The 12569-nt window shown below is 47.6% G+C and overlaps 2 protein-coding genes across 2 annotated transcripts in view; one reads left to right on the plus strand and one right to left on the minus strand.

Moving 5' to 3' along the window:
* Positions 1-356: 356 nt before the first annotated feature.
* Positions 357-2272, plus strand: ppp1r3g (protein phosphatase 1 regulatory subunit 3G). Its single transcript, XM_080865323.1, has one exon. It carries the CDS (start codon positions 934-936, stop codon positions 1732-1734), a length of 801 nt encoding a protein of 266 aa, XP_080721449.1. The 5' UTR covers positions 357-933; the 3' UTR covers positions 1735-2272.
* Positions 2273-6148: 3876 nt separating this feature from the next.
* Positions 6149-12569, minus strand: part of lyrm4b (LYR motif containing 4) — a 42764-nt gene continuing 36343 nt past the window's right edge. The window contains exon 3 of the mRNA XM_080864797.1: positions 6149-6545. Coding sequence (XP_080720923.1) covers positions 6498-6545 — 48 coding nt within the window. The 3' untranslated portion in view covers positions 6149-6497. The remainder of the gene's footprint in view (positions 6546-12569) is intronic.

Raw genomic sequence — 12569 nt, forward strand, 5'->3', positions numbered from 1 at the left:
CGCTGCCTGAGGAAAGCGGGGAGGATCATCAAGGACTCCAGTCACCCCAGCCATAAACTGTTCAGACTGCTTCCATCAGGAAGGAGGTTCTGCAGCATCCGGTCCCGTACCAGCAGACTGAGAGACAGCTTCTTCCACCAGGCCATCAGACTGCTGAACACGTCATAGACACCTCAGCTTCACTACTGGAACTTCAACATTATGCACTCCACACTGTACAGTAACGCCACTGTTTCAACTCTGTATATTTTATTATTATTATTATTTTTTTTTTTACTATTTAATTTGTAAAAATGTGTATACATACACACACACACACACACACACACACACACACACACACACACACACACACACGTAGGAAAATATTTAGTATACACATCCAGAAATGCATACACTATTATATATTGTACATATATTTATTAGTTTCAGGTTGGCCATTCTTGTATTTTGCTCGTTTGTGTTGTTGTGTTTGCACATCTCTGTTGCTTGTGGGGCTCGCACACAAGAATTTCACTCGCATGTGCTGTGCCAGTGTGCCTGCACATGTGATGTGACAATAAAAGTGATTTGATTTGATTTGATATCCTCTGCGCACGCTCACAACTGTTATGTAACAGTGCTGCTGACTGAGCCACATGACGTCAGACAGGTATGTGTGTGTGTGTGTGTGTGTGTGTCCAGAGACTGCTGGATAAGGTGTTTGTGGGCGGAGCCTCGCGCGTCAGAGGGTCTGTGTTGTTGTTTTGTTCTTTGTGCACAAACAGGTGAAGGTTGACGGTCTGTTACGTGACGTCGCGCCCGTCTCTGTGACAGCTGCTACGCCCCGAGGACTGCACGCGCTCTGCTGTCACAGGGGGCGGGGGGCTCTATACAAGCTGCCGGACTCCGGACTCGCCCGCAGCTCACAGGCCGCCTGGCTGCCGGGCACCCATGTCCCGCTCACCCCCTCAGATCCACGCCGGCGGAGAGCACACGGAGAACGGAATGAAGCAGGAGGAGGAGGAGGAGGGGGCGGATGAGGAAGACCTGGACGACGAGCTGGACGCGTCTCAGCTGGAGAGGTTCATTCGGGACCGGAGGAGAGCAAAGTCCCTGCCGGCGTACCCGGCGCTGCTGAACGGACCCCACGGAGCGGAGGAGGGCAGGAAGCGCGTGAAGTTCGCGGACTCCATGGGGCTGAGCCTGGCCCGAGTGAAGCACTTCAGCTCCCTGGAAGAGCCGCAGATCCCCAGCAAGGTCCTGTCCCGGCACAGGAGCTTCCCCCTGGAGCAGCAGGACCTCCTGAGCAGCCTGTGCCACAGCTTCGCCGCCGGCCTGCGCGCGGACCTCCCGGAGCTCCGGGACACGGAGCGGAGAGTCCAGCGGCACCGGGTCTGCCTAGAGAGGCTCGCCGCCACGCAGCTGGACGTGCGGGGGCACGTGCGGGTCTTGAGCGGCTGCGCCGGCAAGGAGGTCGGAGTGAGGTACACCTTCAACGGCTGGCTGTCCCACATGGACGCGCAAGCGGTGCCCGTGGCTGCCGTCGAGCCGGGTTTGGTGGGGGAGCGCTTCGCCTTCACCGTGTACATCCCGCCCCTCGCAGACCCCGGCTCCGCCGTGCACCTCGCCGTTTACCTGAAGTGCGAGGAGGGGGAGTTCTGGGACAACAACGAGGGGCAGAACTACACCGTCAGGTACCGCTGCGTGCCCGGCCACGCGCCCTTTGTCAGCGCCGCCTTCCACGACACCTGAGCCGTGCATAAACCTCTCCATCTCTGCGTAAACCTCTCCATCTCTGCGTAAACCTCTCCATCTCTGCGTAAAACCTCTCCACCCCTGCGTAAACCAGCTGCTGGGCACCTGTCTCTCTCTGTCCCGTGCTCAGATCAGTGAAGCTGAGTTAGTCTCAGGCTGCAGGCCCAGCACGCCTCACCTCTGTTTCCTTGGTTTTAAACCTTTAGTGCCTTTTTTTAAACCGACCTCTGACACTGAGCCTTTGATGTGTTTAGAGACAGTTCCAGATGTTTCTCTCAGAGGACGCTTTAAACTGCTGACAGTTTTTACAGGTAACCCAACTATCCGCTCTTGGACTCCAGCTCTTGATTTGAAGAATAGATGGATTAACTGCTGAGTGCATTTTCTGTCACGCTTGGGCTTGGTGTGACGTCACAGTGTAATGAAACTGTTTGATTTTTGTGACCTGATTAAAAATGAAGCTGCTCATGTTCAGGATGTCAAGTTTTGTCGTTTTACTCGATGTGTCCTTTGAAACAAATAAAAGTGACGCTGGAAGCCGAAGTCTTTCTGTTTTTCTTCAGTGTGAGATTCATCCTGATTTATTTCAGCAGGACTTTTGTGCTTTGGTTGCATTTAGAGTTTTTTTCATACATAAATGTTTCATCGTGCTTTATTTGGACCCAACAACCTTTGTTGAGGCCGTTATTTCTGTTTCCATGTGTGTTCGTTTTGTGTTGTGTGTGTTTGTGTGCAGATCGTCCACAGAGAAGCTTCTCCATCAGAATCAGAATCAGAATACTTTATTCATCCCGAGGGAAATTAGCTGCAGGAGGCGGTTCAGACTCTCAAACGCACCGTCTGTCGCGCTCACATTAAAGTGGGCGTTGCCTGCATCATTTCAGTCTTCTTCTACACAGATTGGACCAATCAAGAGCCGCCTGCTTCAGTCAGGGTCATCATCAGAGCAGATCAGTTTGAGGCTCTGAGCAGAGGTTGAAGGTTCAAATCCAGCTTTCAGCTTCTTGTTTCTAGAAAGTGAGTTTGTAATGGTTCCCACCACTGCCACAGTGGGACCTCCACACCGCTGTGGACACAGGCGAGCGGCTCAGCAGGTTTGGAGAAGGGTCACAGCTATGAGGGTCTCAGGTTCAAGTTCAGCTTAAGTAAACTCCCCCTTATCTGTTGGTCTGGATTCAGAGTTTCACTGAGTCATTTTTCTGTGTTTGAGCTCAAACACGCAGCCATGTTTCACACTTCAGAGTCAGATCAGCTCTTCATTAGTGCGCGACAGGCTCGGTCGGCGTGAGCCGGCTCAGCTGGGTAACTCTGGGCCTCCTCTCAGAGGTTCAGATCCCACTTGAAGCTGGTGTTTGGCTTCAGTTCCTCCTACAACCAGATGTTCTCCGTGACGGAGCTGCAGGTCTGGGCTTCAGTTCCTCGTGTCACAGATCAGTGGCGTGGTCAGACTGCAGGGTTGATGTGTGCAGCTCTGAAAGTTTCCTTTTTCCATGAAATGATTCCAGTTTGCTCCCGGTTACAGTCCAGCTGCAGGATTTTGGAGCGGCTCGTTTTTATGGCAAAAAGCTTGAATGTTTATAATGAATGCAGTCAGCTTTTAATTTCATTTATCAAATACTTTCCCAACATATATCTAGAGGATAACTGTGATTAGTGCATTTTAACCTGAAGCATCAGCCTCTGCCAGAGCAGCGGGTCTTGAAATAAACATAAATCCGAGCACCATCTGCAGACTCGAGTTCAAACTTCTGATATTTTGTGTTTGTGCTGCAGCCTGTGAGATTCACTCAGTCCAGCATGAAAATGACATGAAAACAACATTTTCTATATTTTAGTGTTAAAGGTTTTCTGCATGCTTTATGTTGCAGTGAAATTCAAACAACTAACATTCTGATAATCTTCTGCCGTAACAGGACGTTTTTACTGTCTTTATATTTGAACTGGTCAGTACTCGGATACTTACACAGGCCTGAGTTCACATAGTTAAACAATGATCACTGATTTTGATGTGTGAGACAAAAATCCTGAAAACAGGTTGATGGACTGAGACATAGTTATAAACTTCTCGGTATATAAACACGGCGGTCGAGCAGCAGACCCACGCTGACAGAATGACTCAGCAGCGTTTCCACAGTCCTGACCTCGACCCCGTAAACTTATCATGGCGCTCGCTGAAGGTTGAAGTCAGCCAGAGGAGAGAAACTCCATTCGATAAGTTCAAATAAGAGTTTTTCTCCTCTCTCCGCTGCCTGAAGAGGCCCGATGTCCAGCCAGACTGGAGCTTTGTGCACGTTTCACTAAACATCAGCACGCTGGAAAATTTACTCAGCATGCATCATTTTCATTATCACTGTTACAGGCTGGAGATTTAAAATCAGATATTAAAATACGCCATTGATAGAGAGCACTTCAGATATCAGAGGAAGGTCCAAGAACAAATTCAGAGCTGGCTCTTTTTCACCGCTCTGATGAGAACACAGCAACGCTGCACAAACATGCAGCGTCTGATGCTCGCCGTGGCCTCGAGGGTCAAAGTCCAGAGGTCCTCCCGAACTGCTGCTGTTGACCAACCTGAGCACATCTGTTTGGTCTGTCAACACGGACGGAGGCGCCCAGCGATGGAGGAAGGTTTCAGTCGAAGCTGGATCTGCTGCTGCCAGAGTCCACTGGAAAATCAGCGAATTTAAGAATTTAGTCTCAGTCTGTCAGGCTGGCAAGGCCCCAAACACTACAGTACCCATGAGCCTCTGCTGCAGCCTGTGGACACGAGGCTTCAACTTTAAACTCAAACGTTACCTTTACGACTTTTTTGGCATCCAAAATATTTCAAGTCCTGCTTCCTTCAGTTAGGACAGCTGGCCAAGGCAAAGCCGGACCTCCCAGCTAACGTCTGCGAACGTGTCATTCACCTTTTCCTTACCTGCAGATTGCACTGCTGCAATTCATTGTACTTTGGTCTCGACCAGGCCTCCATCCATCGTCTTCAGATGGTCTAAAATGCAGCTGCTCGCCTGCTAACTGGTACCAAACAGAGAGCCTATAACCCCAGTGTTCGCTTCTGTCTCCTACAGGAAACAATTTAAACTTTTACTTTTTGTTTTTAAGTCTCTTAACGCTCGAGCTCTTCGTACCTGTCTGAGCTCCTCTCTGTTCGTGCTCCAGGAAAAACCACGAGGTCCAGCTCGGACTGATCTCAGATCTCGTGGTGATAGAGCCTTCTGTGTGGCAGGGCCCAGACTTTGGAACAGTCTCTCTTTAAATATCAGATCTGCACAAACACTTGATCACTTTAAATCACTACTAAAGAGACATTTTTATGCTCTGGCTTTTAACACACTGACCCAGACATTTTGGTCTTATTTTAATAGTCTTAGTTATTGTTTTAATTCTTTTCGTGTCCTATCACAGTTTTATATTGTTTCCTTTTAATCACATTTTTATGTTGTTAAGCACTTTGTGCAGCATCGTCCGTCTGGAAATGTGCTACAGAAATACATGTGACCTTGACGCCCCTAATAATGCTAACGTTGAGCCTTAATGATCACTAGAGACCAAAACAGTTTATCAGGATGTAAACGTGTATATTTTAACCTGGGAGTCTGTGGGGCTGACCCACTGCTGGAGCCTCTAGTGGTCATTAGAGGAAGTGCCGTTGATGCTGCTTGCTCTCTCAGGCTGAGAGGTGATTGGTTGGCTAATCATGGCTGCTTTTTTGTCTTTAGCAGAGTGAGTATGTGAATCCTGAGCTTGAGGTGGAGGATGACAGAGGTGGTGCTGGGCTCTGATGTGTATATTTTGGCTGAACGTGCCGTGGGTCTGAGGTCCTGTGTGTGGAAGCAGCTCGTGCACGTGGCGTCTCTGCAGAACCGCCGCGGAGCGTCCTGTGCTCGTCTGATGAAACGGCGGCCTCAGATTGAGCAACGTGATCTCTCACACCACGTTTCTGTGGAACTGGGTCACTCTTAAACCAACAAGGCTCTATTATTAGCAGCGCTCCACCTCCTCCTCCCACTGACCACGCTTCAGCTCACAGCTGGACTCAGGTGTGTTCAAACATGCTCATTGGCCGGTTTCATCTGGATTCACAGGGGTCGAGTTCAGCTGCCATGATGTCACCTGTCAGAAGTGCGAGCCGGACGCTCTGACCAATCACGTCCCAGAGCTCAGACTCCAGCGGTGTGTTAGCATCATTAACCTCGCAGCAGCTGAAGAGGTGCGATGGTGCAGAGGTTAGCACCATCACCTCCCAGCAGGTGGAGGCCTCTCTGTGTGGAGCATGTCCTCCCTGCTGCAGCCTGCAGACATGCAGGACGACCTGTCCAGGTGTACCGCCTCTCACCTGCGACAGCTGGCATAGAACCAGCAACCTGCTGAGCGTCAGTGCACACAGTGATTCAGACTCAAACACTCGAACGCTTCATTCATCTTTATTTCATCTGGAGGCTTTTAAACTGAAAATCTGCTCCAACTCTGATTAAAGTGAATTTATTTACCAATGTTTCAGTTTCTCAGTGAACGCATCATCGCTGACCCGTGACTCATCAAACGTTCTGATTGGTGTGTCCCAGAAAACAAAACTCAAGCACTAAACTCCACCTCTACCCTCCTACATCTCCCATAATGCATCTCCCCTCTCCCACCCGTTCACAGTGACATTAAAGAGTTTAAATCCAGACGAGGAGCTGCTGGGCGTTCTTGCTTTTGGAGGTCGGGGCAGTGATCTGCTCGCTGATGTCAATTCTGTCTGACTCCGCCTCCTGTTAATCGACCACAGTCTTCTGGGCCTCGTACATCTTCCCTATGGAGACCTGCGCACACACAAACATCAAAGGATTTTAACTTGTTAATGGTTATTAACCTCGTCTGAATCATCGACGCAGACATGGAAATATCCCCTCAGGGTCAGACCCACAGACCGAGCTCTGCGAGCCTGTGTGTCTGTGTGTGTGTGTGTGTGTGTGTCTGTGTCTGTGTGTGTGTGTGTGCGTGCGTGTGTCTGTGTCTGTGTGTGTGCGTGTGTGTGTGTCTGTCTGTGTGTCTGTCTGTGTCTGTGTGTGTGTGTGTGTGTGTCTGTCTGTGTGTCTGTGTGTGTGTGTGTCTGTGTCTGTGTGTGTGTGTGTGCGTGCGTGTGTCTGTGTGTGTGTGTGTCTGTGTGTGTCTGTGTGTGTGTGTGTCTGTGTGTGTCTGTGTGTGTGTGTGTCTGTGTGTGTCTGTGTGTGTGTGTGTGTGTGCGCCTGTGTGTGTGCGCGTGTGTGTGTCTGTGTGTGTGTGTGTCTGTGTGTCTGTGTGTGTGTGTGTCTGTCTGTGTGTGTGTGTGTCTGTGTGTGTGCGCCTGTGTGTGTGCGCGTGTGTGTGTCTGTGTGTGTGTGTGTCTGTGTGTCTGTGTGTGTGTGTGTGTGTGTCTGTGTGTGTGTGTGTCTGTGCGTGTGTGTGTCTGTGCGTGTGTCTGTGTCTGTGTGTGTGTGTGTCTGTGTGTGTGTGTGTCTGTGCGTGTGTCTGTGTGTGTGTGTGTCTGTGTGTGTGTGTGTGCGTCTGTGCGTCTGTGTGTCTGTGTCTGTGTGTCTGTGTGTCTGTGTCTGTGTGTGTGTGTGTCTGTGTCTGTGTGTGTCTGTGTGTGTCTGTCTGTGTGTGTGTGTGTCTGTGTGTGTGTGTGTGTGTCTGTGTGTGTCTGTGTGTGTCTGTCTGTGTGTGTGTGCGTCTGTGTGTGTGTGTGTCTGTGTGTCTGTGTGTGTGTGTGTGTGTGTCTGTGTCTGTGTGTGTCTGTGTGTGTCTGTCTGTGTGTGTGTGTGTCTGTGTGTGTGTGTGTGTGTCTGTGTGTGTGTGTGTCTGTGTGTGTGTCTGTGTGTATGTGTCTGTATGTGTGTCTGTGTGTGTGTGTCTGTGTGTATGTGTCTGTGTGTGTGTGTCTGTGTGTGTGTGTGTGTGTGTGTGTCTGTGTGTGTGTGTGTGTGTGTGTGTGTGTGTCTCATGCCCAGAGAGCCTCATTGCTGTGTTATGTCAACAGTGCTGAGCTGAACTCTGTTGTCAAATAGAAGAGCCAATTATAGAGTGTGGACAGCTGGACTGTCTGTACAAATGCAGCGTGTGTGTGTGTGTGTGTGTGTGTGTGTGTGTGTGTGTGTGTGTGTGTGTGTGTGTGTGTGTGTTGGAGGCACAGCTCATGATTGATTTTGTGTTTATCTGAAGCACGGCGGAGCGGCACAGCGTGGCCCAGAACACTCGGACGTTCTCGCTGCCTCCGCCTGAACGCTGAGTTCACTGGACGCTCGAGGACAGCAGATCCTGAGCGACAGCTGGACCGCAGTGAGGCTGAGTGCAGAACGCGCTGAACGCTGTAACGGTTTGCATTTGATCAGCGCCGTGACCTGTCGCAGTCACCGAGCTCACACACACTCCCCGTGCACTGAAGAGCGAGTGCAGCGCAGGAAAGACGGGCTGCAGATTTATGAAACGACAAAAATATTTCTCTGATTCACTTTGTTTGAATGTTAGAATCACTCAGTTTATTCCACGTTATTCTTTCTTTCAGGTTTTTATTCTTTAAGTCATTTCTTCATTTACATGGTTTCATTTTATTTAGTTTATATTTTATAAATGATCTATTTATAGATTAATTATATAATCTATAATACTGATCACTTAAGATTTTAATTAAAACTGATGTGAAACTTTGATGTTTCACCTTCTGACTGACTTTAAATTGATTATCAGGACATGTTGTGTCTGCCATCTGTGAAGGTGCTGCTGATTGATTAATTGATTGATTGATTAAAGAGCTCATGGATCGTCGTCTCGTGTTTAAAGCTTACAGGATCAACGACGTTCCCGTGATGGGATCGTTTATGTGTGTGGTTATTTCTCTGCAGCACCACCAGGGGGCACAATCACTCCACAGACAACTGTCCCCTGCACCTCCTTCCAGCTCATCTATTAGCCCCCCCCCTCGCATACACCACAAATAAAAAAAAACCTCTTTTACTTTCTCTCCATCAGAGGAGCCCCTCGCTCGCCCGGTCAGAGTGTGTGAGGTCCTGATTGGCTGAAGCGTGGTGTAGGAGGGAGGGAGGGTAGTGTGGTGGTGGTGGTGAGGCGAGATGAGGCGGGAGGCTCTGTGAGCCAATCGGCTGCGAGGAGGCTTGGCTCTCATGTAAATTGTTGCGGCTGAGCTCGAACAAAGGGACGGCCTTGCTCGCTCTCGTCGTGTCTGAGCCGCTCGCTCTCCTGCGTTTCACATCTGCTCACATCCGTCTCTCAGCTCCAGCTGCCGTCACTTCATGAATAGTAGAAGGAGAGCAGCTCCAAATAAACACCAGTAAACCCAGTAATGCTTCACCGTTGTCTCCCAGTTCAAACTGCAGGGTTCATGAAAGCAGAGCATGCTGGGAAATTCAGGCTCCGAGTCAAACAGGTTCACGATTGAGTTCAGAGGCTGCTGGTGAGGGAAAGGCCATCAGGCCACACCTCCACTGATCTTAACCTCACATCAGAAATGACATTTATGGCTGATTGCCACTTTATTAGGAACACTACAGTAACTCTGGGTCTCGACTTTTCAACATTTCAGAGATCAGAGTTACACACCACTGTTAATCTGCCGTTAACCAGCGTTAATCTGCCGTTAACCAGCGTTAATCTGCCGTTAACCAGCGTTAATCTGCCCTTAACCAGCGTTAATCTGCCGTTAACCAACGTTAATCTGCCGTTAACCAACGTTAATCTGCCGTTAACCGTCATCCTGAGATGTTATGACACGATGTGCCGCGGCGCTCTGTCTGTAACAGGAAGTGTTTCACGAGCAGAACATTTCAGCTTCTGCGTGAAACTAAACTGTTCAGAGAAATGTAACTACACATCACAGCGATGCAGACCACAGCGCCTGTGATTGGCCTGTTCAGACCCATCATCTCCTCCAATCCCAACGTTCTCTGGGAGGTTGATGGTTCGATCTGTTGCTGCTCCAGATTACAGTATCCTCGGCCTGACAGCGAAGCCTGAGAGTGAATGAGTCACTGAGATGTATTTAATATATTTCCTAAGGACATGAAAGTGTTTCCGTTGTCAGACACTGATGTAAGGGTCCCGCTGTAATCAGGACCGCTCACACCTGCACCTTTAACTACCAAGGAGCTCAGCTTGGTTCCCAGAGGTGTGCACGGCTGCACTTTTGTATGTTTCCTCTTCCTGTTCCCGGACTTGGTGCTGTTCGAACCACAGCTCCAGCTCCGATATCTATGATATCTGTCCACTATGATAAGCTCCTCGTCTTCCCCCCTGACCTGCCACAGCGGCCTCAGTGGAAGGCCGCCCCTCCCTGAGCTCGGTTCTGTTGGAGGTCTACTCCTGTTAACGAGGCTCGTCTGATCATCGGGGTTCTGTCTCTGATGCTTCAGGGCCTTTGTCTCACTGTGAAGCACCACATTTAAATAAAACTGAACTCGAGTTTTCATTATCATTCATTTAGAAAGATATGAGGATTCTGTAAAACATATGCAGCGAGGCTTGGCACGCCGAAGCCTCCTGAGAGCTCTCTCCTACATAAAGACAATCACAGTGATGAGAGTTATAATGGGAAGCTAAACTTAGCCTTCCTCATATACCTTCAAATCCATCGGCTCAGCTTCAAACCCGCTCACACAGAACAAGTGGGAGCTGTATGGAAACCATGAGCACGCACTCCTCTCTCCCTGCTGAGTCGTGACTGGCTGACCTTCAGTCCCACTCCCACCAGGCAGGAGGTGTAAGATTAACATCACACTGCTGCACTCGATCCAGCTCGCACGGCAGACTGAGGAGGACTGAATGAAGAGCCTCCTTATGCCAAGTCTGAAATATCACAGCTGCTGCTCTGACAGCGTCTCTGCAATCCAGACATGTGCTCTAAACTTAATCGAGCCTCGTCAAGTCAAATGGAACCACATCCATATTCATAACGGTCTATGAAAGGTGCAGTTAACCATCAAAGCTGCACAGGGACAAATGTGCAACAAATCTCTCTCATTCGTATTCAACGAAAAAGGCTCAGAGTGAGAAATCTCAAACGCACCGACAAACATCATTCAGTAAAACTAAATAAAATATATGTTGTTCTGAAACAACGAGCTAAATACAAACATGAATACATTGTGTCTATGATGTTAATCTTTAAAGAGCTGACTGAGATGGTACCAGCTATCATTTAAATAGATGTGTTTTAGAGCCCAGGGGCTCCTGTCATCATGTAACAATCAGCAAGGCGACAATCAGCGAAGGCCCTGCTACAAAACTGTTAGACTGTCAAAATGAGACAAGATGAACCCAAAACCCATCTTATCCTAACAAAACAAATCAAAAACAAACCAATTAACTAACAAAACCAAAAACCTAAGAAAAGTCTTTGAAACCTAAACCAAACCGAGAACTCTTCAGAGTCTCAAATTAACCGAAAACTCTTCACAGTCTCAAATTAACCGAGAACTCTTCAGAGTCTAAAATTAACCGAAAACTCTTCAGAGTCTAAAATTAACCGAAAACTCTTCAGAGTCTAAAATTAACCGAAAACTCTTCAGAGTCTAAAATTAACCGAGAACTCTTCAGAGTCTCAAATTAACCGAGAACTCTTCAGAGTCTCAAATTAACCGAAAGCTCTTCAGGGTCTAAAATTAACCAAGAACTCTTCAGAGTCTCAAATTAACCGAAAACTCTTCACAGTCTAAAATTAACCGAAAGCTCTTCAGGGTCTAAAATTAACCAAAAACTCTTCAGAGTCTCAAATTAACCGAGAACTCTTCAGAGTCTCAAATTAACCGAGAACTCTTCAGAGTCTCAAATTAACCGAGAACTCTTCAGAGTCTAAAATTAACCGAAAGCTCTTCAGGGTCTAAAATTAACCAAGAACTCTTCACAGTCTCAAATTAAACGAAAACTCTTCAGAGTCTCAAATTAACCGAGAACTCTTCGCGGTCTAAAATTAACCGAAAACTCTTCACAGTCTAAAATTAACCGAAAACTCTTCAGAGTCTCAAATTAACCGAAAACTCTTCACAGTCTAAAATTAACCGAAAGCTCTTCACAGTCTAAAATTAACCGAAAGCTCTTCAGGGTCTAAAATTTACCAAGAACTCTTCAGAGTCTCAAATTAACCGAGAACTCTTCGCGGTCTAAAATTAACCGAGAACTCTTCAGAGTCTAAAATTAACCGAGAACTCTTCAGAGTCTCAAATTAACCGAAAACTCTTCAGTCTAAAATTAACCGAGAACTCTTCAGAGTCTCAAATTAACCGAGAACTCTTCAGAGTCTCAAATTAACCGAGAACTCTTCAGAGTCTCAAATTAACCGAAAACTCTTCACAGTCTAAAATTAACCGAAAGCTCTTCAGGGTCTAAAATTAACCGAAAGCTCTTCAGAGTCTCAAATTAACCAAGAACTCTTCAGAGTCTCAAATTAACCGAAAGCTCTTCAGGGTCTAAAATTAACCGAGAACTCTTCAGAGTCTCAAATTAACCGAGAACTCTTCAGAGTCTCAAATTAACCGAGAACTCTTCAGAGTCTCAAATTAACCGAGAACTCTTCAGAGTCTCAAATTAACCGAGAACTCTTCACAGTCTAAAATTAACCGAAAACTCTTCACAGTCTAAAATTAACCGAAAGCTCTTCAGGGTCTAAAATTAACCGAAAGCTCTTCAGGGTCTAAAATTAACCAAGAACTCTTCAGAGTCTCAAATTAACCGAAAACTCTTCAGAGTCTCAAATTAACCGAGAACTCTTCAGAGTCTCAAATTAACCGAGAACTCTTCAGAGTCTCAAATTAACCGAGAACTCTTCAGAGTCTCAAATTAACCGAGAACTCTTCAGA

This window comes from Rhamphochromis sp. 'chilingali' (genome assembly GCF_963969265.1).
Source record: "Rhamphochromis sp. 'chilingali' genome assembly, chromosome: 18".
Taxonomy (NCBI): domain Eukaryota; kingdom Metazoa; phylum Chordata; class Actinopteri; order Cichliformes; family Cichlidae; genus Rhamphochromis; species Rhamphochromis sp. 'chilingali'.

Excerpts from the sequence above, each read along its gene's own strand:
- ppp1r3g (XM_080865323.1), top strand. The coding sequence starts at position 934 with ATGTCCCGCTCACCCCCTCAGATCCACGCCGGCGGAGAGCACACGGAG.